Here is a 27,986-nt window from a genome sequence, read left to right as displayed (position 1 = left end):
AGATATTACACAATTAACCTACTTTTATATACTTTTATCTATTCATATAGGTAATTATATGTATGTCCGTGACATTACCCCCCCTTCTAGGGACGAGTTCCACGAGGAGCGGTGATTATATATTGAGAAAATCTAATATGCGGCGAATTATATTTGCTACATACTCTGATCTTTGTTCTCTTCGAAGATAGTTGATGGGTCTTCTTAGGCATCGATAGTGTCCCATTCCAGGGCGAGAAGACCACCCTGTTATTTGATCACTGTTGAGGCCTTCATAACTTCCTTCAAATAATACATTCGAAACACCATCAGGAGTCGTTCCTATCTCCAATAATATCACCAAACATCGAGAATCTCTTCCAAGGTCGTGATACCAAACGCGTTGTATCTCACCATCTATTCGAGGAAGAACATGTCGTTCTTGAGGGTCTTCATTTCGGTTGCGTCGTCTTGAAGGTTGTGACAATCGCAATGTCTCATCCGGTAAGTCAGCAAACGAAGGTTCTTGAGTTGAATCCGCTGGTTGTTGGCTCTCCATCTAATTAGCGTCACAAAATGCAAAGAAGTTACAAACAAGGATAGGAAATTGAATGTTATCTTGCCTCAATCTTGTCTCTTTTATAAGAGAGGTTTTCATCTTGGTTTTGATGGATGTCGTTGATGAAAAACTTTGACTTTAGCTGATGCATTTGCTAGATTCTTGGATGGCTCCCATGTGCGCTCACTAATATCATATCCGCACCAATGAACAAGATATTCCAGCTTATTTCGGCGTCGCCTTGAGTCTAATATCTCTTCCACCTCAAATTCTTCATTATTATCTACTTCTATAGGAGGCGGTGGCATTTGTCTTCTTCCTTGTATATCCACTGTCTTATATGGTTCAAGAAGAGACACGTGGAATACAGGATGGATCTTCATTGACTCCGGTAGATGTAACCGATATGCAACTGGGTTGATCTGTTCAGAAACAGAAAAGGGGCCAAGCCTACGATAGTCCAATTTGTCACAAGGTCGAGTGGTCTTGATATTGCGACGAAGTAGCCATACCTTATCACCCACGTTGAGTTGTGGTTGCTCTTTACGATATACATCTGCATTTATCTTTTGTCGTTCTTGAGCTTTCTTCAACTGCGCCTTCATTATTGCATGTAACTCTGACAACCGATTTGCCATATCTTCTGCTGTAGGATTATCAACTTTTGAAAAATCAAAAGTATCAAGTCGTGGATGATAGCCATAATTGGCAAAGAAAGGTGTTTGTTGCGTGGAGGAATGTACCGTATTATTATAAGCAAACTCTGCCAATGGCAGAAGGTTTGTCCAATCATCTTGTTGGTAGTTGATGGTACACCTTAAATACTGTTCCAAGACTTGGTTTACGCGCTCTGTTTGTCCATCAGTTTGAGGATGGAAAGCTGAAGATAGCTTTATGTCCACTTTTAAAATCTTGAAAAGAGTCCTCCAGAATCTCGACACAAATTGAGTTTCCCTATCCGATATGATATCTTTAGGTAATCCATGATAGCGATAGATATTATCAATGAAAAGCTTAGCTGTTTCTTCACCTGTGATAGATTTTGTACATGGCATAAAATGTGCCATCTTGGTGAAACGATCTACTATCACAAATATAGAATCATAAGATCTTGAGTTTGGAAGATCTGTGATGAAATCCATAGAAACAGAAGACCATGGTTGTTCTGGTATAGGTAATGGCTGAAGAAGTCCGTAAGGTCGATGTCGAGGAATTTTTGATCTTGAACAAATATCACATGATTGTACAAAGTCTTTGACTGACTTCCACATTTGTGGCCACCAAAAATCTCTTGATATGAGTTCCAAAGTCTTATTATATCCAAAGTGCCCTGCTGCTGGAAAGTCATGACGTGCTTGAAGAACACGCAAACGTGCTTTTCCTTCTAGAACATATAGGCGTCCTTCAAAATATAATAGATTATTCTTGAACTCGAACTTAGAAGAATCATGAGACTTGGAAGAATTATTCTCGATATCATGAACAAGAGGGTCTGAGGACATACTGGACTGGATTTGCTTGAGAAAAGTTGAATCAACAGTCAATGTTGATTTCACTGCTCGGAGATGAAATTGCTCCGGTTTCAAGAGGACCGTTCTTTGTTGCTCAAAAGCTGCATCTCCTTCTTTTGGTGCAAAATAAGAACGTCTAGACAGGGCATCGGACAAACCTTGTTGTTTTCCTGGCCGATAAGTGATAATGAAGTCGAATCTTGACAAAGACATACTCCAACGAGCTTGACGACGATTCAACACGCGTGCTGACATGAAATACTCGAGGTTCTTGTGATCTGTATACACAGTGACTGGACTAGAAGCACCTTCTAGATAATGACGCCATTCTTGAAAGGAATCCACGATTGCAAGAAGTTCTTTATCGTGGATCTCATAATTGATCTCGGCTGCTAAGAATTTTCTTGAATGAAAAGCTATCAGATGAAGTTTGTCATCTGTTCCCATTTGTGATAAAACTGCACCCAAGGCAAAATCCGATGCGTCTGTTTCCATAAAAAATACCTTGGAAAAGTCAACACGATATAAGACTGGTGCAGAGACAAACGATGTCTTCAAGGCTTCAAATGCTGCTTCCGCTTCTTGATTCCATTGGAATTGATCTTTACTAGTCAATCGTGTAAGTGGAGCTGCAACTCGTGAGAAGTCTTTGATGAAGATCCGATAGTAATTGGCAAATCCCAAGAAACATTGGACATCTCTCACAGTCTTTGGAATCTTCCAATCCATGATTGTTTGGACTTTCTTAGAATCCATCATAAGACCATCATTTGAAATGATGTATTCTAAAAAGTCAACTTGAGTAGTGTGAAATACACACTTTTCCATCTTGGCGTACAATCCTGCATCTCTGAGTTTTTGTAATACTTGACGAACATGTATTTCATGTTCTTCAACATTCTTAGAATAAATCAGAATATCGTCTAGGTAGCAGACGACAAAATTGTCTAAGAATTCACGAAATACATCATTCATGAGATGTTGAAAAGCAGCTGGTGCATTCGTGAGTCCAAAAGGCATGACATTATATTCAAAATGCCCGTACCTGGTTCGAAACGCAGTCTTCCATTCATCTCCTTCTTTGATCCGTACTAGATTATATGCTCCTCTTAGATCTATTTTTGTATAGATCTTAGCTTGATTTAACTGGTCAAGGAGTCCTGATATCAAAGGTAATGGATACCTGTTCTTGATTGTGATCTTGTTGAGTCCTCGATAGTCAACACACATTCGTAAAGATCCATCTTTTTTCTTTACGAATAAAATTGGAGCTCTTGCTGGAGATTTTGAATGGTGTATGAAATTCTTCGCTAAATTCTCGTCAATATATGTCTTGAGTTCAGCCAACTCATCTTGCGATAAACTGTAAATTGGTCCAAATGGTGGCTGAGTTCCTTCCTTGAGATCGATTGAACAATCGTATGGGCGATGCTCAGGAAGAATATCTGCATTCTTTTTCTCAAAAACGTCTTGATAATCCTGATATTGACTTGGAATGCCACTTGAAGTCTTTACGCTTTCAGAAATAGGTGCAGCATAAATAGCAAAAGTTGATCCTTCTTTTGCTGCGTGTATAAATGCTTTTGCACCTATAGGTGCGAGTTTTACTATACTAGACTCATGGTTTTTTACTTGGTTAATAGAACTGTTACTAATGCTCTGAGAAAAATCAAGTTTACGAGAAATCCAATCTATTCGAGGATTATACTTTTCTAACCATGATAAGCCTAAAATTACTGGATTAGAGGGAGATCTAATTATATTAAAAATTACGCAACTACTATGACCATTTATTACTACATCTACAGGAAGTGTTTCGTGAGTTACATCTCCAGAAGACAACGGACGACCATCTATGACTTCTACGTGTACAGGTTTAGTTTTTTGTATTAATGATATTCTATGACATCTAGCAAATTCTTCATCTAAAAAACAAGATGAGGCTCCTGAATCTACCAAGGCAGAGGCTTTGTAATTATTAGGTCCTAAACGCACATCTATTATAAAACAAGGAGATGGTTTTGAGGAGAGGATAGGACCTTTATTAGAAGTTGTACAAGATTCCAGCCGCACGGTCCCTATTGTAGCTGGACGTACTCGTTTTCTGACATACTATCTTCTTTGACAGCCGTACTCCTCATTTTGTAGTTACGTCGCTTCTTTGGACAATGTTGAGCAGTGTGCTTAGGTTCTCCACAATATAAGCACAATCCTTCTTGTCGACGACGAGACTTTTCTTGCTCAGTAAGAGGTTTGAAACGTACCGCATCAATTTGCATATCCTCTACTTCCGAAGGTATGTGTTGAGGAGACGTCGGTGTTGCCATTGAATTGTAGTAACGTTGAGGCCCACTTGTGCGACTCTCGGATCGAAATTCAAAAAGTCGATTGTCGCACTTCACAGCAAAGTCAATTGCTTGACTCAATGTTTGAGGATCAGGTAAATTAAGCATCAATTTCTTTACCTCATATTGTAATCCGTAGAGAAATTGACTCACAAGTGCGGCATCATCCCACTTGATATCAGTTGCAAGTTGTCGAAATTGCGAAGCATATAATGTTACTGATCGATTGCCTTGTCGCAAAATACGGATCTTGTTGGTTGCAACACGAATTGCATCATGTTCTCCAAACATGGATCGAAACTCCGCCAAAAAAGCCTCCACATTATCCAATATTGGATCTCGTCGTTCAAGAAAAGATGAAAACCATGACAATGCTGAACCTGAAAGAAGTGTACCAATGAATCTTACTTGTGACCCTAGAGTTGGATAGCTCTGGGGTTGAAGTTCAATCACTAGTTGGACCTGATTGATGAATCCTCGAAACTTGGATCTGGTACCATCAAACTTCTCGGGCAAGGCAACTCTCGGTTCTCTAACACTCGAAGGGTGTTCCATTCTGGGAGAAGGGACATGGTTTGGTGCAGATGTTGAAGCAGCCCCAATCATCTCTATATCTTCACTTCCTACCATTCTTGTTGCTCCTTGTGGTGGTAAATTGAGTTGATGCATCGCAAGCATTAACTCCCTCAATTGTTCTTGCATCTGTGCCATTGCACTCTTCATTTCAACAAGCTCTGCCATAGTAGCACTTAGAAAAGAGAAGATGTCTAACAACGCTCAAAACAAATAGAAGAGAGGAATTGATAACAAAGAAAATACTAAGAACAATATCAGTTTAAAAGAGGGTAATCCGCAACTTCTAATGCGCTTATGTCTTATCAAGAAAAAGGGGTAATCCACTCTTAATCAAGAAAAGACAAAGCTCTGATATTGTAAGTGTACTCTTGTCAATCTGTCACGGACAAGAACTCGATGAAAGCTAAAGAGTAAGTGAGACTTTTCTCAAAAAGAAATAGGACAAAATAGAAATATGTATATTAAGAAAGAAACTGGAATGGCTATTGCCAAAATACAAGAAAACTAGAGACCCTTGAAACTAGACTAGAAGCAAGAAAGGAGTTGACAAGAGTGAAGAGGGCTTCACTCTTGCCTCTATATATACTATCTAACTAGAAGCCACGTGGCGATGTTCTATAAGACCTCCAATATATGTTGACTTTCTAGGCCACATGCCTTTGCTTGCAAGGCAAGTTTTCTATGGATGGACCACGTAGTTAGCTTGTTCTTTAAGCTTCCAACATGCGTGGCACATGGCTAACTTGTTGACCAAGTTTCTAACCTAAAAGTCAACTATAGACTCCTATAAAGTCAAAGCAGCGTCTATGAAGCTTCTAAGAAGCTTCTCTAGAAGATATTATACAATTAACCTACTTTTACATACTTTTATCTATTCATATAGGTAATTATATGTATGTCCGTGACAACCTTCCAAAGAACCATGACATTAGCATTTTTGGATTTGCTACACAAATCTATGATGGTATTTATAGATAATTTTAGCATCCAATCTAATATCTAGGACCATCTAAACTTTGATAATGTCTGGTGGTTGGAGAAGTATTAGCCATATTAATGATATATCATAATAGCATGTATAAAAGATACTTTTTAAGTTAATTGATGACTCAAAAGGAAATAAAAGTAAGATATTATTGAACTACTATGTTTTAAGATGCATATGATTATGCTAAAAGATGTGATGTTGTTATATTGTTATAATAGATTAATTATCCAAAAATTCTTAAAAGTTAAATTTAAAAAATTGGAAGGCCTTAATAAAATTTGAAGAACTAGAGCTCAACATACAAAAGCAATTCAAAAAAAGAAAAAAATCACTTTTGATAAAAAAATACAAAAAAAAAATCTTACAATCAAGAATACTACTATAGTTACAAGATGCTAAGAGAATGAATTTTCTTGCAAATTTGATGCTTTCTAATTAGGTCCTTATTATATTTAAGAAATTTTTGACAACAACTTCTTATAGTTAAAAGTATTAAATGGTAAATAATTTCAAAAAAAAACATTAAAAAATAAATGTAAAGAATATTAAATAAGTGTAAAAAAATTATCACATAGTGGTAAAAGAAGTTACATGCTTATTACTCAAGTTGAGTAGAATTCTAGCTGAAAAATATCAAACTTGATTTTTATCAAGAAAATTTGGATCTTGATTCATTAGAGAGACAAAACAACTCTATATGGAATTTAGAGATAAGTTGGCATCCTTAGGTTGTTGGGAAGTTGGCCACAAAAGTAGTTATATAAGAAGTAGTCTAAGTTCAAATCCAGTCTATCCAAGCAGTTATCTATATGAGCTAGTATACAAGCAAGAAAGTAGCCATCTTATACAATATAGAAGATATATAGGCCTCACGGCTTCTAACTTAAATTCTTCTCTATAGATAAAATAATATAGTACTAATTTTTAGATTTTTTTTATTTAAAAGTTTTTTTTTTTTTTTTTTTTTATAATTCTACTTCTTTTGATTTTTTTTTGCTTATTCTATTGAATTATCTCACCTTGATTTATTAAGTAGAGTACTTTCTTCTATGGTCTTTCTATCTCAAAAAAAATAGCATTAGAAGATAGGAGTAAAACTAATACCAACCATATCTTTTTATGAACATTTAATTTTGATTTTGCAGCACTAATTTGCCTAGTTTTGATAAGAAATTACAACCAAAGAGACTAATTTTAGATAAAAATCTACCTACAAAGTAAGAATTCAAGATTCTCTGCATCTTTAAGTTGTCCTAGATAGTCACCATATATGAGTCATTGAATTGATGCACTTAGGTATTTAGCATAAAAAATGCACTTATTGTACTTAAAATCATAGATTTTATGAATTAGTAGTAGAAATTTTAAGATTTTTTTTTTAAAAAAAAAATGGATTGCCAATAGTAGATATATAGCCTAAAGTAATATTTATTAGGATAAATTTCTAAGATGAATAGACTTTTTCTTTAAGTTAGTTAATACTAGATGATGGTCTAATGGAAATAACTTAGTTTGTCATGGATTATTAATTAAGATAAGAAACTAAGAGAGAGTGATTGATTCAAATCAATTCAAAAGAAAAAGAAGTAAAAGAGGATAAGAAGAATAGAAGGGAACAATAGAATAAAAAAGAAAAAACTTGTGAAGAGGAGAAAAAAAGTGAAAGCTGAAAAGAAGAGAGAAGAAGAGAGGGAAAGAAAAGAAAAAGAAAAGAAAAAGAGAAGAACCGAAAAAGAACAAAGACAACGAAGATGGAAAGAGAGGCTGATGGAAGGGTGAGAGGCTGCCCCCAAACCCCAGCAACTTCTTCACCGATAGGGGTCCGGTCCACCCCAGACCCCTCTCTTTCAAATTTTTTCTTTTCTGTGTTTTTGGTAGAGCTCCGAATTTGGTGGAGGGAGGGGCTGGTTCCCCTTGACTTTTTCTTGTTTAAATTGTTCCGTTTAGGTGGTATGGTGCAGCACTGCTCCTATGGGTATTGTGGCTGGAGTGGTTTGGCATTGCGATGGTTAAATCAAGTGTCTGAGGAAGTGGTGCTTGGTCCTCACAAGTGGCAATGGTCTTGGTTTTATTCGAAGTATTCGAAGTAGGCGTTGGCGGAAGTGCGGTCAGCGGAGTTGTTTTCTTGTGCTTCCTCTTGGATTGATGCAGCAGGTGATGGCGAAGGCTACTGATGTAACAATCTCGAGCTCTAGTCAAATCCCTCTTAGTATCTTTCTTTATTTCTTTCTTTCTTTTTTGTCATTGAGTGCTACCTCCGTGAAGGAATTCATTGTTTTTTTCTCGAGGATACAACACGAGTTGCTGAGAAAGTTCAGAGTGTAGCTCGACGCTGCCTCTAGTTCCAAGTTAAGTTGCTGTGGATTTTGCTGTGTTGGTGTTGCTGTGGAGGCTGTGGTTCCTTCTCCCTCGGTATTTTTGGCCCTAGTGGAGTGCAGCGTTGATTACGATCGCTGCTCCAAATTGACTTCTGATCCGAAGGCAAGGAGTTAAAGGGATCGTGTGGAGGTCTTGTGTCGAAGGAACAGAGGCGGACGATTTTGCGACAATACGATCCCCTTCTTGCCGAGACTGCTTCATCATTGGTTTTGCTGGCGGCTCGCGACTTTGCATTGACGACGGCATTGATCTGTCTTATTGTCTATCCGGTGAATCTATAGTTATCGACGTTGGCGGTGATGCGACAATTTCTGATCCATTCTAGCTCCGATTCGGCAAAAGGCTGCACAGCGTTGGTCGATGCTACTTCAACAAGAGCATTACGATTGATTGATCGTAGATACTACTCGCTGTTCAAGCCCTCGATAGTACTTGGTTCATCTCGATTGATTGACCTATAGCCTTGTCACTGCTCGTAGGAGTTGGCTCCTCTTGTAAATTTTGACAAGCTCCTATTGTTCAGGTTGTTAAAACTGTAGGTTCCTTGGAATTCTTCGATGTTATCATTACAGCGCTCAGCTGAATGGAGGCTCAGGCTATCAGTCGGGTTTAAGTTCAGTGGAGGCTAATTTATGAGTCAGTAAGATTCTGAAATTTCCACCGGTTGACAATTCGACTGGAAAGTCAGAGACGGATAGATGTGATAGTCGCCTAGTGCGTTAGTCATGGATCTCGACAGCATTTATTTTATTTTATTTTATTTTTTGCGGTGTTGTCTGAGCTCTGGAAGTTGTGGAAGGGACCTTGTAACTAAGTGTTGCGTTGTTTTTATCCTGAAGAGCGGATGTTGTAGCCTCGCAAGGGATCGCTTTTGATTTTTGGAATACATCATCAACGGCCATTGTCGCCAAGACGGACGAGTGGACTTGCGTGGCAATTTTAAGGTCAAGTTGATTGCAAGTACCTCGTGCACATATTCTGAGTGGAAAGTACAGGAAGAAGTGTGGTGTCGAAGGAGCATCTGGAGCACAGCAACGTCAAAGTGGAAACTTCCGAATTCGTCCTCAGATAAATGAGTTTTTCAAATGAAACCAAGTTCAAAATTATGAACGATTAGGTTAGCATATAAGTGAATTAAGTATTGAATAAAGACTGGGTGTTGAATGGAGACTTAATCAATGATGAGTTAACTTAAGATTGGATGAAAACCTTGGGATGAACTTAGGTTAGCTGTTAATTATAATTGGTGGATGAATGTTGCTTAAATTGGATGGATTCTCACTCGTGAATGAAAAGTTATTTACAGATGATAATTCATACTTGGATGATTTCTGTTAATTGATTAAACTTAATATAAAATAAATAAGTAAGAAAAAAAATTAAACGATTAATTTTAAAATATATATATTTATATATGAGATAAAAAAATCAATCAATATAAAATAATTGAAATAAGGATTAAAAGAGAAAATTTGGGGTATATGCATTTTGTAAAAGAATTATTATTATAAGTTTAAGTTAATGGTAGAAGTGGGGCTTAATTACTTGGATGATAAGGAAGGTTAGGAAGTAAATTGAGTAGGATTTGAATCATATCTCTAACTTTTAAATTCACATAGTTAATTCACTTGTTGTGAACTAGAATAAACTTCTAACTAGTAGAGATTCATTTTAGCTCACACATTGTTAGTAGATTTATGTTTGCATCTGAAGAATAATAATGGAAGTCAATGCAATATATCCTTCAATAAATCAAAGATATAGTTGACCTTGCAATTTACTACACTTGTTATCATAAAAATCCAACTTTTCATGTAAGAACCAAACATATTGAAGGAAAGCATCATTTGTTTTGGGAGCTCATGTTAGAAAAAGGATTTGAAAATTTAATAAAAATAAATAAATAAATGTTCAAACAAAACAACAATCTATTAAATTATTTTCAAAGACCCTTGTTGCAGCAATATTCCTAAGGTTTTGAGAGACTATTGGTATTAAGAATCAATCACCACTAAATGATATATTGTGACAAAAGTATTGTTAGCCGCATGATTGCACTTCATGGGAGGTGTTGCAATTCCCATCTTTAATGCACTCCCATTGCTCACTCGTTCATCATCGTCATAGGATAAGACTATTTCTAGACACAACCACTTTTAGGCTGTATCACTTCCAATCAGTATCACTTTGTGCTCAAGTCTTGACTGGGTGTCACCACTATATTATATTATGTAATTCAATTCTTAGTAGAAGTAATAAAGACAATGTCGTCATTCATTTACAAAATGTCATGTCGGCCGCTGTTTAAAAACTGAGTTGTTAACACATCAAGTCAAAAAGCTACGCAGTGTTTACGAACAAAGGAAACAAAAGTTCCGAGGATAATATCGCAGCAAAAAACCTTCTACTGTCAATCCAAACAATCTGATCAACTTGGATGAATTTAGTAAGAAAAAGGAAAAGCAACTATTGCAGGTTGGAAAATCCACTGTATTGATCCTAAGAGAAGAGCCGAAGCGGCAATTATAAAAATCTCGTAACACTTACAGCCAATCAGATAAAAACATCAAAAGAAACATTCAGCAGTTCGATAATAACGACAAAGCACATAGCATCCGATCACACAAGTCGAACTCCAATCACCATTCAATCCGCCCAGACTGCAACACCAAAAAAAACTTCCGAGAAATCTGATGTACCTGCACCGCAAAACCTGCTCTCTACACACTCTCCAAATAAAGAATAAATCCAGAAACATAAACAAATCATAACCAAACACGAAGTTTTCCTCAAAATCCCACCCCTGGTTAGTTGACGATAGAGGAAAGACGTCATGAAAACCGTTCCCTGGGTCCTTTCGTCAGCTAACAACGAAGGACGCAAGCAACTGAACCCTGTTCCTGTGGACGGTGCCGATGCAATCACTCCATAATATGCTGATACATTCTCCTTTTTAGAGTCTACAGCCAACCTACAACCAATATTGCGGTGCCAAAATATACCTGCGCTCACAACACCGAAGGCATTTACCCGCGATTCAGGGAGTCTCTTCACTGGTGGCGCAGCAACAGCAATATCACGATCCAGGCAAAAAAAGGATCGACTTTCCCCCAAGACCTCCAGCAAATTCAACAACAGCGAGCACTCCAAACAACCGCACACGATTCCTTTCTTCTCTCCCTCTCCCGCATATCATGCACCTCAGAAGACACTCTAAACGCCAGCTTCGATGAGGCGCTGAGTCGATCTCCTGGTTGTTGCGCTGCTTGTGCTCCCACATTGCTGCATTGTCGCTGGAGGCGGTATAGCTTCTGCAACCCGCCAGATTAAGTGCTGTCGACTCGTGGCTGTGAGGTTTTGTGGAAACCCTAGTTCCGGTTGCAAGCTTGTCTTGGGTCTGCGCAATCCGTGGGTATTTCCCGCAGTTGTTCGGTAGCTAAGTGCGATTCTAGGGTGGCCAATCGCAGTGACACTGTGAATTGGATCCGCGCTCTGATGGTCAGCCCCAGGTTGGGAAGAAGCGTTAATGCTGGCCGCATTTCTTGAAAGGACCAAGACTGCCGAGTTTGTGAGCGCCAGTCTCGTGTTGGATGGCAATGTAGGCTTGTGAAACTCCAGAAGCAGGTCGCTGGGGGCGTTCTGACACTCCGCACATTGGAGTAGGGCTGGCATTGCAGCAGCATCGAGCAGTTTGGTCCCCGATGGAGGGGACTGCACCAAGCGATCGAAGTGCAAAGCGAGGTGCGATCGAATGCTGTTAGATGCAGAAGTAGGGGGACTAGATCAATCGGGGCTGGGGGGGAGCTGGAGGGAGACGGGAGTGTGTGTGGATGGGGGACAGGGGGGGTTTCAGGCGCAGATGCTGCGATCTAGAAGCAGAGGCAGGGCAGCGTGTGATTGCGCCGCGGAGAAGCCAGAGTTGAGGCTGTCGTGGGTGTCGACAGAGAAGAAGGTCGTGGGAAATCTAGAATTGTTAGAACCTTGTGAGCACGTCTCGGAGGCGGAGACGCACAGAGCACAATGCAGAACGGCAGGGGTGCTGTCGGCAGGGTTGCTCGTTCGCCTGATTCAGAGCAGGGGGGGGAAAGCATGACTCAGTCGAGTAGATCCATGAAGAAAACGAACACTGTGAAGGTGACGGATCTGTATGCGTTCGTGCTGGAGGTATCGCGAGAGGACGCTGCGGTTCTGAACCAGGTGACGGAGAGGGTGAAGGAGGCGGGTATGGTGTGGTGGGCTGTGGAAGCCAACAAGGGGTCGGACTGGTACTTGCAGTCGGACATCTCGTCTCAGTCGCAGACCGGTCTTGTGTCGCAGCTGTCAGGGTCTTTCTCCACTCTGACGGGGTCTGGGCAGTTGCGGAGTTTGATCCGGAAGGGCATTCCTCCGGCTCTGAGACCGAAGGTGTGGCGAGCTGTGTCCGGGGTGATGAAGAAGCGATCCACGGTTCCCGATACTTACTATCAGGATCTAATCGATGCTGTGTCGGGGAGAGAGACGTCTGCCACCCGGCAGATAGATCATGTACGGGGTTACTTTTGTCGTGATCGAATTGGTTTGCTGCTTCTTGTGATCGTCCCGGGCATTGTGGAGGCGTTGTGAATGGGGAGGCTGGTCTGACGAGGTTTCACTGGTTTGCAGGATTTGGGGCGCACGTTCCCAGGTCACCCGGCCATAGATTCACCTCAAGGGCAGGCAACACTTCGGCGCATTTTGACAGGATACTCGTTTCGGGATTCTCGAGTAGGGTACTGCCAAGTAAGCTCTCGAAATGACATGGTAGTCGTGGTTTTCACGAGGAGTCGTGGCGGAGCATTGCAGTGTTTGTGGGGCAGAGCGGTGAAATCCGAAGGGTGCAGAGGTGGGTGCGGTGGGCGGACCCCACGCCTGGTGGACGCGAGTCGCTAACCCATTGAGGTCGCAATTGTGCAGGGCATGAACTACGTGGCTGCGTCGTTGCTGTTGGTGATGAAGAACGAGGAGGAGGCGTTCTGGATGCTGGCGGTGCTGCTGGAAAACATTCTGCTTCACGACAGCTACTCGGAGAATTTGTATGGGTGTCATGTGGAGCAACGTGTGTTCAAGGACCTGTTCAAGAAGAAGTGCCCAAGGTTGTTACCTGGGGCTGTGTTTAGTGTGAAGCTTGTGTCTCCTACGTGATGCAATGCCTTGCGGTTGTGGCATGGGGGGGGGGGGGGATTGGGGGCAGGAATTTGAACAAGGCATGGTACTGCGAACGCGGGTGAGGTGTGGGTTGTGTGGTGGACAGACGAATTGAGCGAGGTTTGAGATGTTGTGCAGGGTTTTGAGGGTGTGGGCGGTGTGTTGTTGGCAGGCTATCTGCCCACTTGGACAGCATCGACTTCGACGTGTCGCTGGTGACAACGGAATGGTTTCTATGCCTGTTCTCGAAGAGCTTGCCATCGGAGGTAAGGACTGTGAAGCTGGATTGGTGGTTAGCAGTAGATCGCGGGTGAGGGTGGCCAGTGTGGAGGCGTGTTGAAGCGTCCATGATTGGGGAGTTTTGCGAGTGAGGGTGGTGGACTTTGGTGGGATGGGTGTGCTGACGAGAGGGCTGGTTTGTGCAGTCGACAATGCGAGTATGGGACGTTCTGTTCAATGAAGGGGCCAACACGCTGTTTCGAGTGGCGCTGGCATTTTTCATGGTATAGTCACTGTCCTTTTCCCTGGAATAGAGAAAAGTGTGGCCGCGCATGGACGAGTAACCAGAAAGCAAAGGCCGTGCGGTGTGGACGTTGTCGGGCGCGTGATGAAATGTGTGGAAATGGGGGTAGAAGGAGTTGGGTGGGAGGTGTGTTTGCTTGTAAGTGAGGGGTGGCTTCGGTGTTGGCACGGTTTTTGCGAGGTCTGAGGGTGATGTTGTGGTACAGATGAAGGAGGAGGATCTGCTGCGAGCAAGGTATGTAGGCGAAGCGATCAAGATTTTACAGGAAGCGACGCGCGTGGCTTACGACCCGGAGGAGTTTCTGAAGGTGATTCCGGCATCATGGGTTGAGGTGTTTTGGTGTGCCGAGTGGAATGATGTGTACTATGTGGTTCTCAGTCCAAGCATTGAGCAACGATGGCTTTCACGGGGTGACTCATAGGATGTTGTCGGTGCAAGCATTGAACAGCGGTGGCTGTCATGCGGTCGGTCGTGGTTTGAGTGGGCGGGCGTTGCCAAGAGAAGCAAGAAACCGGATGGCGACGGTCGGGGACAAACTGGTTGAGAGGATTTCATTTTGCATGGCGGAGAGGCTGACAGAGTTGTGAATGCGTGAACCTGCAGGTGGCGTTTGAGAAGGTTGGAGCGGTTTCTACACAGACCATATCGAAGCAGCGGAAGAAGGAGCAGCCAGCCGTGATGGCGGAGCTTTCGAGACAAATCAACCGGCTGAGCTCCTTCGAAGGGGACCTGTCTCCATCGCCGAGAAAGTAGGTGGTGCTGTGATGCGGTTGCGGAAGTCCTTGGGTGGTGAAACATGTAGGTCGACGTGACTTGGTGTTGAGGTGGTGCAACGAAGGTGTGCACTTGGACAAGCGTGGATGGGTGCATGTCGGGTGGATCAATGGAGCAGTGAGCCGTTGGGCGCGGGTATCTAGGGGTGGGGTGAAACAGGGCCGTATGGCATGGGCGTGCGTAGGTGAAGCAGGGATGGGTTTTCCTTGCGAGGAGGTCAGAGATGAAGGCACCTGACATGGACGATCGTCGATGCATGGGTTTGCAATAGTAGGTGTCGAGGAGGACTGGTAGGTTCCAGGTTGTAGTGTATAGCGTAAAGTAGGAAGACACGAATTGTGAAGCGGTAGGATAGTTAATGCGGTTGATCCTGTGAGCGGTGCTTTCAAATCAAGCGATGGTCATCGAGGTGGGATTGAATTGATCAGGTGAACAGAGTGTGTGGTGTCGTGCATAAATTGAAGTTGTGGATAGTCTTTCACAGCAGTGCACGGATTGTTGGCGAGTGTGTGAATTGTTGTGTGTGTGCGGGTGGTATGAACGTGATGAGTAGGTCCGGGTTGGAAGTGGAATGCAACACGCGGAACGGAGAAGGACGGACGTGGGATGTGGTGTGGGGGTAAAGGGGACCGTTTGGCACGCGGCAAAGTGAGGTTGGATGATGTGATGACAGATGTGGAGCACCTTGAGCGTGAGTGGTTGGGCAGAACAAGCAATGTTGGTCTGGGGTCACGTGGTGGGTGTTTGCAGATGGCGTGGCCGCATGATGTGGAAGCGTAGTGGGAAATCAGTGGTGCGGAATGTAAGCTTGTCGCAAGAGAGGGAAGTGGAGAGAATGTGATGTAATGTCTCCATTGCGCACGCATGTTTTACAGGGGATGGTGAGGACGAGGGCTCATAGTTCGGGTGAGGGGTATGTTTCACAGTTGGTGCGACTAATGCGTATTCTTGAAACCAAGTGGGCGGGTTGCATTGCGGGTGTCTGGAATTGCGGTTGAGCGTGTCGATTTGTTATTGTTGGAAGCGTGGTTTGATTTCCGGAGTGGGAAGTGAGGCATTCGGGACAGAGTGTACAAGGGAGCTAATAATCATCGATCGGCAAGCGCTGCGTGGCACCTGCATGCTGTGGATGGAGCGGAACAGCAAGGGCAACTGTGAAGAATATTGGCACGGGAATTGCAAGGACGGAGGCGGGAATGGCGATGAGAGGACAAGAAAGAGTGTTCGTAAAAACCAAGGCTACGATTGCCAGTGCTACATTCACTGAGGCCTACTGCAATTTCACGTCATTGTGCTGAGAATGTCCCCGGTCGATTTTGACAGGACACACCATCATGAATCAAAACGGCGACCAGCTGGAATAACAATGGGGAAACCCAGTTGCCAGTGCAACAGTTGGTGATGGGCGTGAGAAGTGTTTAGTAGTGTGCCTTGTCTGCGTATTTGCAAACAGTCGAGGCACTTGGTCTTTGGCCAAAGCGCCTCACATGTTGGTCCACCATGGAATTGGAGGGTCGTGGATGAATTTGGTAAGATGAGGGCCGTGCGGGTTGTTTGTTGCACATCTTGCATCGGAGTTGTCCGCAGTTGAACAAACGATGATGGCAAGGTGTTTGGTTGGGCACAAGCTAGTTATGCACGTAGCTGTTGTTGGGTCCATCACATCTTGCCTGAAAAGAATTTTAGGCAGAGGAGTAGGTGATTGTGGCGACGACACCGAATGAACAGAAATGGGATGCATCCCAGACATGACTGTAACTTCCTGCAACGCAATTTCCATTCCTTTCGATTCGAAACGTAACTGAAAGCAGTGGGTGGCTGGTACTTACTACGCACACTTCGTATGACCCCGGCATACTATTTGGAGACAGCGAGGGATGCGCATTAATGGTTTCCTATGTGACTATGACTTTGGAGATAATTGGAGACTGGCTAGGACGCGTCGATGAGGTTGAGCGCGTCGAGTAAACCATCGGAAGCAGTGGAAGTCACGTAGTACTCCATAGAACGTGGCAAGCACAGTTGGGGGACTGGGGAGCTATGGATTGCGAAGGCTGCTCAACGATCACTTCGTGCGCGTCGTGACTCCTCCTAACTGTTTATCGTCGGTGAAGCGTCTGGTTTATAAACAGGCGGTGAGTGCGCCCATGGTTAGGATAGGATTCATTTGACATGGCAGTCTGTTTGTCCTTGCTGGCAATCGAACTTGGAATGCGATGGAATCGTTTTCCATTGCATCTTAGATGCGACTAGCCTAGTTCTTGAAGTCGTTGTTTGTGAACCTGTGGCAGATTTTAACTTTCACGCCAGCGTAGAGGGGTTGCTTAGTCATACCACTATCGAAATTCAATTCCGTTAATTTTCATGTCTTATTATGGAATTTGTACTTTTTAGCTTCGTAATCCAAACTTTGAATTTAAGGAACAAGAAGGCTGTGTAGGGACTGGGAATGTTAGAGTTTTGAGTTAAATTACAAAAAATGTACTTGACAAGTTTAAATGAGTTATGTCTCATATTGCAACTAAATCAGGCTATGTTGTTGCGATTGATTCAAATAATTATAGAATTTTGGTATCCAAATTTTGGGTGGCAATTTAAATCAAAGATATTTAAGATAGAAGTTGTTCGTACAATCTAATCATTGAAAGAAAGAGAAAAGAAAAAAAAAGACTTTTTTGTTTTAAAATCATAGACTACAGCCATCTACCAATTTGATTTGCTTTTCAGTGGAGAATAAAATACAAAAATATTCTGTATTAAAATTTCTAAAAAAAGCATGACTGATGATAGTGCAAGATAGAATAGTTCTTGATATTTGAACCACATAATATTCATAAAGTAGAAATGGAAAAAAGTCAATGACTAGAATTAATAATCAGATAAGGAAGTCATAGATAAAGAAAGAAAGGGTTAATATGATAATATGAAAAAGGTCAAAACAATAGTCTATATATAACATAAGCACAAAGAAGAGATCAAATTCAAATCTTACAGGTGTTGTATTAAATAAAATTATTAAAAAAAGTCAAAATAATAAATTAAATAGAATTGATACACTTTAATTGTGGTTAGATAATAATGCACAGATTAATTAAAAAGAGGTTGGATAAGAAAGAAAAGTTGTTTAATAGATGCAACTTGTATGTAAGCTGTCTCTATATAATAAACCTCATATATTGATTTTTATTTATAAAAAGATAATATAATGAGAAAAGACTTTGTAGATTATATACAAAAATAAATGCAACAATCACCAAGCACATCAATAATGATTGTATTCAAGTATTATAGACATATCAACTTTAGTAATTACTTTGATAAGATAAAAAAATAGAAGTGAAAATATGTAAATTTGATAATATCTTGTGGAGAAGCTTTATAGATACAGATTTGACTTTCATTCCACTTGATATTGGTTGCAAGTTGTCATAATTTTGAAGCATATAATAATAAGAAGCAATTGTCTTGATGCAACATATACATTTTATTAGCTGCAATACAAATTACATCATATTTTTTATATATAGATTAAAAAATTTGTTAAAAAAACCTCAAAATTATTTAATATTGGATCATGTTATTTGAAGAAAGATAAAAACCATGATAAAGTATAATTTGAAAGTAATATTCTAAAAAAACCTAACTTAAGATTTTGAAGTTAGATAACTTTGTGGTTAAAGCTAAATTATCAATTAAACTTAAATGACAAATCTTTGAAACTTTGATCTTATACCATCAATCTTCGTAAAGAAGGAAATTTTTAGTTCTCTAATACTTATAGTAATGCTTCAATGATGTTCCACTTTTATAAAAGTATTATGATTTGATGTAGATATTGAAGCAATTCCAACCACCTTTGTATCTTTTGTTTCAATCTATTTTATTACTCCTTATAATAGTAAATTGAATTGATGCATTGGAAGGATTGGCTCTTTTATTTATTTTTTTATATTTCTGCTATTACATTATTTATTTTAACAAGTTGTGCCATAATAACATAATAAAAAAAATATGTCCAATATAACTTAAGATGAATAGAAGAAAATACTCAAAAATAAAGATATTTCTTAAAATAATATCAATTTAGAAGTAGATAATTCACAACTTCTAATATACTTGTATCTTAATATATATATATATATATATATATATATATATAATCTATTCTTAATAAAAAAAATCTATAAAGTCTTGAAAGATTTTTTGATAGATTCAAAAGCTTCAATTTTGTTTTTAAATAAAGACTTTCTTTAAAAAATATAAATCTTTAATTAAAAAAAAAAAAAAAAAAAAACATATGCATGCAAAAGACAAAGATGGCTATCTTTTGCCTTTTTAAAATATTATCTGTGAAACTATTTCTACAAATGTAGTAATAAATAGTCATAATAGCTTAATAATATTTAATATTATTAAATTTTTATCTAATTCAATTATTTTAGGTTTATAATGGCTAAAAATATGTAATTCTTTGATAAATTAGATTTTTTATAATATTAATTTTTTCCATAATATAATTGAGATTTTTATTAACTAAGTAAAAAGACATAAGTCTAATACAACCAAACTTTGATTTGTAGGTATATCAAGGATATGAACTGAAAGAAGATGTATAAATCTGAAAAATATGTATTAAAAGAAAAGTGACAAAATAGAAATAAAGTAGTATGTATATTAAAAAGAAAGTAGAATAGCTATTGCCAAAAGACAAAGAAACTATAGACTCTTAAATCTAGACTAGAAGAAAGAAAATAGTTGACAAGAATAAAGAGGGCTTCATTCTTATCTCTATATATACTATCTAATCAGGGATTATGTGGCAATATTCTACAGGACCTTCAATATGTGTTGACTTCATAAGACACATGCCTTGACTTACAAGGCAAGTTTTATCTACGTGTGGGCCACATAGTTAGCTTGGTCTTCAAGCTAACAATATGTGTAGTACATGGCGAACTTGTTGACCACGTTTCTAATCCAAAAAATCAATTAAGGATACTTATAAAATCAAAGCACCATCTATGAAGCTTCTAGGAAGCTTCTACAGAAGATATTATAGAATTAACTTATTTTTACCTACTTCTACTTACTTCTATCTATTTATACAAGAAATTATTAGCTTACATGCATATGTCTATGATATTATCCTCCTTTCTAGGAATGAGTTCTACAATGAGCGGTCATCATATGTTGAGGACATCTATGATTTGACAAATTATATTTGCTACATACTCAAATCTTTGTTCCCTTCGAAGATGGTTGATAGGACTTCTCAACCATCAATAGTCTTTCATACTAGGGCAGGAAGACCACCCTATTATCTGATCGTTTTTGAGGCCTTCATAACTTCCTTCAAATAAAATATTTGGAACATCATCAAAAATTGTTCCTACCTCTAATAAAATTAACAAATATTGAGAGTCTCTTCTAAGATGGAGATACCAAATGCATTGTATCTCGCCATCTATTCAAGAAAAAATATATCGTTCTTGAAGATCTTCATCTCGATTTTGTTATCTTGAAGGTTGTGACAATTGTAATGTTGCATTTGGTAGGTCAGCAAACAAAGGCTCTTTAGTCGAATCTACTCGTTGGTTCTCTATTTTTTTAGTATCACAATTACAAAGAAGCTACAAATAAAGATTGAAAGTAGAATGTTATCTTGTCTAAATCTTGTTTCTTTTATAAAGAAGGTTTTTATCTTGATTTTGATGGATATTGTCCATAAAAAGCCTCCACTGCCTTTGTTGCATTTGTAAGATTTTTTACTGGTTGTCATGTTCATTCACTAATATCATATCTATACTAATGGACAAGATATTCTAATTTATTTTGGTGTCGCCTTGAATCTAGAACTTCTTCCATTTTGAACTCTTTATTATTGCTCACTTCTGTAGGAGGAGGTGGAGCTTGTCTTCTTCTTGGTATATCCACTGTCTTATATGGTTCAAGAAGAGAGACATGGAATATTGGATGGATTTTTATTTATTCTCGTAAGTATAAACGATATACAATTGGATTGATTTGTGCAGAAATAGGAAATGGTCTAAGCTTACATTAGTCCAACTTATTGCAAGAACAAGTAGTCTTGATATTGCAATGAATTAGCCATAACTTATCACCCATGTGGAATGGTGGTTGTTCCTTTTGATAGACATCCGCATTCATCTTTTATTGTTCTTGAGCTACTTTTAATTGCGCCTTCATTGTTGTATGTAACTTTGATAAATGATTGGCCAAATCTTCTGCCACATGATTATTAGCTTTTGAAAAGTCAAAAGTATCAAGTCATGGATGATAACCATAATTGGCAAAAAAAGATGTTTATTTTATAGAAGAATATATTGTGTTATTATAAGCAAATTCTACCAATGGCAAAAGAATTGTCCAATCATCTTGTTAGTAGTTGATAATACATCTTAAATATTGCTTCAAAACTTGATTAACACGCTCTATTTGTCCATTAATTTGATGATGGAATGCCGAAGATAGTTTTATATCTACTTTTAGAATCTTGAAAAGAGTTTGCCAAAATCTTGATATAAATTGAGTTCTCCTATCTGATATAATATCTTTGGATAATCCATGATAGATGTTATCAAGAAAGAGCTTAGCTATTTCTTCACTTGTGATAGATTTTATACATGGTACAAAATGTACCATCTTGGTATCATAATCTACTATCACGAACATAGAGTCATAAGAACATGAGATTAGAAGATCTGTGATGAAATCTATAGAAGCAAAAGACCATGGTTATTCTGGAATAAGTAATGGTTGAAGAAGTCTGTAAAGTCGATTAAAAGGAATTTTTAATCTTGAACAAATGTAGCATGATTGAACAAAGTCTTTTATACCCTTCTACATTTGTGGCCACTAAAAATCTCTAGATATAAGCTCCAAAGTCTTATTGTATCCAAAATATCTTGCTGCTAGAAAGTCTTGACGTGCTTGAAGAACACGTAATTGTGCTTCTCTTTTTGGAACATATAATCGATCTTTGAAATAGAGTAGGTTGTTTTTTAACTCAAACTTAAAAATATCTTGGGACTTAGAAGAAGGATTCTTAATATTGTGAGAAGAAGATCAGAAGACATACTTGATTGGATTTGTTTTATAAGGATCGAATCAACAGTCAACGTTGATTTCATTATTCAAAGATGAAAATACTCTGGCTTCAAGAAAATTATTCTTTACTGATCAAAAGATGCATCTCCTTCTTTTAGTGCAAGATAAGAACGTCTAGAAAGGACGTCTGACAAATCTTATTATTTTCCAGGTCAATATGTGATCTTGAAATCAAATCTTGATAAGGACATGCTTCAATGGGCTTGGCGACTATTTAAAATACATGCTGATATGAAGTACTCGAGATTCTTGTGATTCATATATACAATGTTGTATTGTGGTTTGTCTATTATATAAAAATAATATGTTTATATATTTAATACATAATATACTAGATAACATGGTGAAAGCCATGTTAGTAGATTTTTATTGGTTGTAGAATGTAGATAGATTACAACTTCAAAAAGAGATAATTTAAAAAGATTTCTATTAGAATTTATATAACTTTATTTTCTTTATATAGTCACTTTGAAGTTGATCTTATTAGTAGTAACTTTTAAATATTTAGAATCACCTTTATTAGATATTGGTGATCTTTAAAGTCTTATTTTGTTTCTTTTATTTGGTATTTAGAGCATATATTATATAAATATTATAAGAAAAAAGATTGAAAAAGGGTCTTGGTAGCAAAAAAGAGAAGTTAGGGCATCCATATAGATGAATGGAGATGGATGATAAAAATCTCCATTCCTATTGGTCAAAAATCATGACCAATGGACTTCAAGGAGGCTGCGAAGACCATATTAGAAATTAGGGTTAGTTTTTCAAAGGTATTTGAGCTTTGGAGGCTAAGATCAAAAAATTTAGGTTTTTGGCTATGATTTTGGTGAAAATTTTCAGTCATTTAGAGTTTTTATGAAGGAGATATAGGCGCTCAAAGGTTAAGGTGTTGATTATGTACCTACTGTCACTCTTTTGGATATAACAAACGCATACAAAAAGCAACAGAAGATCGACGACTAGGATTGCAAAGAGCACTCTCTTGGCTACAGTTTTGGCATATTGTTGATGGATTTCAAGTTTGAATAAAGGAGATATTGGAGGTTAAAGCCAGTACTTGTAAATCTAATGATAGTAAGTGACTCGAATTACTAGTAGTAGATTTTTGAGCTATAGCTTGTACAATTTGACAAGATTTTGGCTAAGAATTTCTAAAAATGTGTGTTTTTATGTTGCTAAAATTTATACTAAAGTTTTGTGACATTTAAATTTTGGATTTGTGAGATATAAAGAAAATAGTACTTAGGTGCTTGTGAATTAGGGTGTTGGAGCACTTGTTAGGATTTTTAAGATGCCAGATGATCAGTAGCGAATTTATAATTGAATTTTTGTAAAATAAAGTTTAAAGGTGAATTCTATCATATCCATGAACTTGGCAAAATCTGAATAGTTGGATCAAGAGATATGAATTTCTAAAGTTTAGAAAGAAAAAATCTTTTGTAGAAATATTATATTTTGAAGGAATTTTGTTATAACTTGAATATTTTAGACAAAATAAAGGAGTATTTTGGGAGCCAAGACTTTATATATATATTGAAGATGGATATATGGAGCTATGGTTGAATTTTTGTATAAATATGAGCTTTTGAGAGGAGATTGTGGATTTCCTATGAAGTTATTGAAAACCTAATTTACCACAAAATGATTAACTATGATTTTGTATAGCCAAGAATATTAGAAAATTTTAGATATTTTAGAAAGCCTTATGTACAAACCTTCTTAAATATAAAAAGATTTATTAGTACAATATCTTTTTGATATTGTAGTATTTATTTGTCTTCTACTTTTAAGATTAAATAACTTATTGGAGCTTAGCCAATAAGTTAAAACTAAATTCTCTACAAATAGGTATGCAGTGTATTCTTAGATAGAAAACCATGCAATACAATAATGGTGATTGGATTAAAAGTGCCTTCTAAATAATGATGCCATTTTTTAAATGAATCCATAATTTTAAGAAGCTCTTTGTCGTGGATTTCATAGTTAATTTTAGCTACTGAAATATTTTTGGAATGAAAAGCTATTGAGTGAAGTTTATCATTTGCTCCCATTTGTAATAATACAATACTCAAAGCAAAGTCTAATGCATCTATTTTCATAAAAAATGCCTTAAAAAAGTTGATGCAAAACAAGATTGGTGCAAAAATAAAGATTGACTTCAAAGTTTCAAAAGATGCTTCAGCTTCTTTGTTCCACTCAAATTTGTCTTTGCAAGTCAAATGTATAAGTGGAGGTGCAATTTGAGAGAAGTCTTTGATGAAGATCTCATAATAATTGGTAAAGCCTAAAAAATATTGGACATCTTTTACTGTTTTTAAAATCTTCCTATTCATAATTGTTTGAACTTTCTTAGGATCCATCATAAGTCCATCATTTAAAATGATGTATCCTAAGAAGTTGACTTGTGTAGTGTAGAATATATACTTTTCTATCTTCGCATAGAGTCCTCCATCTCTTAATTTTTGTAATACACAACAAATATGAGATTCACGTTTATCTGTGTTCTTAGAATAGATCAAGATGTCATCCAAATAACAGACAATAAAATCTTCTAAAAACTCTCAAAAAAACATCATTCATTAGATGTTGAAAAGTTGCCGATGCATTTGTAAGTCCAAAAGGCATGACATGGTATTCAAAATGTCTATACCTAGTTCAAAATATAGTCTTCTATTCATCTCTTTCTTTAATATATATTAGATTGTATGCTCCTTGTAGGTCTATTTTTGTGTAGATATTAGTTTGATTCAGTTAATCAAGAAGTTCAGATATTAAAAATAAAGGATATATATTCTTGATGGTGATCTTGTTGAGTCCTCGATAATCAACATACATCTGCAATGATCTATCTTTCTTCTTCATAAATAAGATTGAAGCTCCTACTGGTGATTTAGAATGGCATATGAAATTCTTAGCTAAATTTTCTTCAATATATTCCTTGGATTCAGCTAATTCATTTTGTGATAAACTAAAGATTGGTCCAAATGGCGGTTGTGTTCCTTCTTAAAGGTCAATTGAGTAGTCATAAGAACAATGTTTTGGAAGAGTATCCGCATTCTACTTTTCAAATACATCTTGAAATTCTTGATATTAGATGAGAATGCTACTTGAAGTCTTTGCATCATTAGAAATAGGTGTGGCATAAATGATAGAAGGTGATACTTCTTTTGTAATATGCAAGAAAGCTCTTGCACTTACAAACATAGGTTTAATTGTACTAGACTTATGATTTTCTACTAGATTAATTTCACTCTTAATTATGCTTTTAAAAAAGTCAAGGCTATGAGAAATCTAATCAATATAAGGATTATACTTTTCTAATCATGATAAACCTAAAATAACTAAATTAGAGAGAGATCTAATTATATTAAAGATTACACAATTATTATTATCATTTATTGCTACATCTATAGGAAGTATTTTATGAGTGACATCTCCATAAGACAACAGACGATCATCTATGACTTCTACATGAATAAGTTTGATTTTTTATAGTAATGGTATTTTATAACTTTTAACAAATTCTACATCTAAAAAATAAGTTGAGGCTCTTGAATCTATTAAGGCAGAGGCTTTATAATTATTAAGTCCTAATAAATACATATCTATTATAAAATAAGAAAATGATTCTAAAAAGAGGATAGGACCTTCATTACAAATTTTACAAGATTCCAGCCATACAGGCCCTATTGTAGCTGGACAAATTTGTTTTTCAACACATTGTATTTTTAGACAAATGTGCTCCTCATTTTGTGATTTTATTGCTTCTTTGGACAATATTGGGCAGTATATTTAGGTTCTCTATAATATAAGTACAATCCTTCTTGATGGCAACAAGTCTTTTTTTGCTTGATAAGAAATTTAAAATGTACCACATCAATTTACATATCCTTGACTTCTGAATGTATGTGTTGAGGAGATGTTGGTATTGCCATCGAATTGTAGTAATGTTAAGGCTCATTGTACAACTCTCAGATTAAAATTTAAAAAGTCTATTGTCGTATTTCATAACATAGTAAATTGCTTGACTCAATGTTTGAGGATCAAGTAAGTTGAGCATCAATTTCTTTACTTCATATTATAATCTATAGAGAAATTGGCTAATAAGTGCAGCATCATCCCACTTGATATTAATTACAAGTTATCAAAACTGTGAAATATATAATATTATAGATTGATTGTCTTGTCGCAAAATATGGATCTTATTAGTTGTAACACGAGTTGCATCATGTTTTTCATACATGGACCAAAATTTTGCCAAAAATGCCTCTAAATTATTCAATATTGGATCTTATTGTTCAAGAAAAGATGAAAATCATAATAGTGTTGAACTTGAAAGAAGTATACTAATAAATCTAACTTTTGATCCTGGAGTTGGATAACTTTGAGATTGAAGTTCAATCATAACTTGTACTTGATTGATAAATCCTTGAAATTTGGATCTCATATCATCAAACTTCTCAGACAGGGCAACTCTTCATTCTCTAACACTTGAAGGATGTTCGACCATGGATAGAAGGACATGATTTGGTGCAGATATTGAAGCAGTTCTAATCATCTCTATATCCTCACTTCCTGCTATTCTTGTTGATCCTTGTAGTGGTAAGCTAAGTTGATGCATCACAAGTATCAACTCCTTCAATTGCTCTTACATTTGTGCCGTTGCATTCTTCATTTTAACAAACTCTGCCATAATAATACTCAAAAAAATATCTAATCTCACTTAAGACAAGTAGAAGAAAGGACTTGAGGACAAAGAGAATACTAAGAATAATATTAGTTTAGAAGAGAGTAATCCGTAACTTCTAATATACTTATGTCTTATCATGAAAAAGGAATAATCTATTCTTAATCAAGACAAGATAAAGCTCTGATACTGTAATTGTACTCTTATCAATCTGTCAAAGACATGAACTAAAAAGAGATGCATAAATCTAGAAAATATGTATTAAAAGAAAAGTGATAAAATAAAAATAAAGTAGTATATATATTAAAAAAAAAATTGGAATGGCTATTACCAAAAGATATAGAAACTAAAGACTCTTAAATCTAGACTAAAAGCAAGAAAAGAGTTGACAAGAGTGAAGAGGGCTTCACTCTTGTCTCTATATATACTATCTAATCATGGGCTGTGTAGCGATGTTCTATAGGACCTCCAATATGTGTTGACTTTGTAAGACACATGTCTTGACTTACAATGCAAGTTTTTTTATGTGTGGGCCACATAGTTAGCTTGGTCTTCAAGCTAACAACATGTGTGGCACATGGCCAACTTGTTGACGACGTTTCTTATCTAAAAAGTCAATTAAAGATACCTATAAAGTCAAAGTAATATCTATAAAGCTTCTAAAAAGCTTCTATAGAAGATATTATAGAATTAATTTGCTTTTATTTACTTCTACTTACTTCTACCTATTTATACATGTAATTACTGACTTACATGTGTATGTCCTTGACAAGGTATAAGAATTTTTGTCCATGTTGCCAAAGACGAATGATTTTTTTTTTATTCATTTTTAATAATAAAAAGACTTAAAGTAATATTTTAATCTAACATTAGAATTATTAATACATTTTTTAAGAAGAAAATATAAATGTTCTTTTAAAGCATTATCTTTATGATTGCTCAATTGATCTCTTAGAAAAAATTCAACCATTATTTGGACTAATCTAAAATTCATTACAAAATAGGTTGGTTTTACTCAAAGAATATATTAATGAGAACTTAGCCAAGAACTTTAAATGGCATTTAAAATCTCCAATTAGATTTTCTATATTATTTATGAAAAAAAGAAAAAAAAAAATCACTACGGATGTATATAGATTATCAAGGACTCAATAAGATTACCACTACAAATGAATATCTTCTACCTTCGATATCAAGACTTTCATATCAATTCAATTAAATAAAGATATATATCAAAATAGATCTATAAAGAATATATAACTGATATGCATTAAAGAAGGATATAAATAAAATATTATATTTTAAATTAGGTATGTACATGTTGAATATAATTTCATAGCCTTTGAACTTATAAGTTGGTTTTTAGTATTTAAT

The 27,986-nt window shown here is 36.9% G+C and overlaps 1 protein-coding gene across 1 annotated transcript; it reads left to right on the top strand.

Moving 5' to 3' along the window:
- The first annotated feature begins 12,123 nt into the window (after nt 1-12,123).
- On the top strand, nt 12,124-15,283 carry LOC112272834 (uncharacterized). Its single transcript, XM_024500977.3, has 7 exons — nt 12,124-12,861; nt 12,979-13,095; nt 13,270-13,448; nt 13,673-13,766; nt 13,926-14,003; nt 14,229-14,330; nt 14,627-15,283. Exons 1-7 carry the CDS (start codon nt 12,358-12,360, stop codon nt 14,774-14,776), a joined length of 1,224 nt encoding a protein of 407 aa, XP_024356745.1. The 5' UTR covers nt 12,124-12,357; the 3' UTR covers nt 14,777-15,283.
- The last annotated feature ends 12,703 nt before the right edge of the window (nt 15,284-27,986 follow it).

Source organism: Physcomitrium patens, chromosome 19, assembly GCF_059467195.1.
Source record: "Physcomitrium patens ecotype Gransden chromosome 19, ASM5946719v1, whole genome shotgun sequence".
In the NCBI taxonomy this organism is placed as follows: domain Eukaryota; kingdom Viridiplantae; phylum Streptophyta; class Bryopsida; order Funariales; family Funariaceae; genus Physcomitrium; species Physcomitrium patens.
This window is presented reverse-complemented; position numbering and strand designations above follow the sequence as displayed.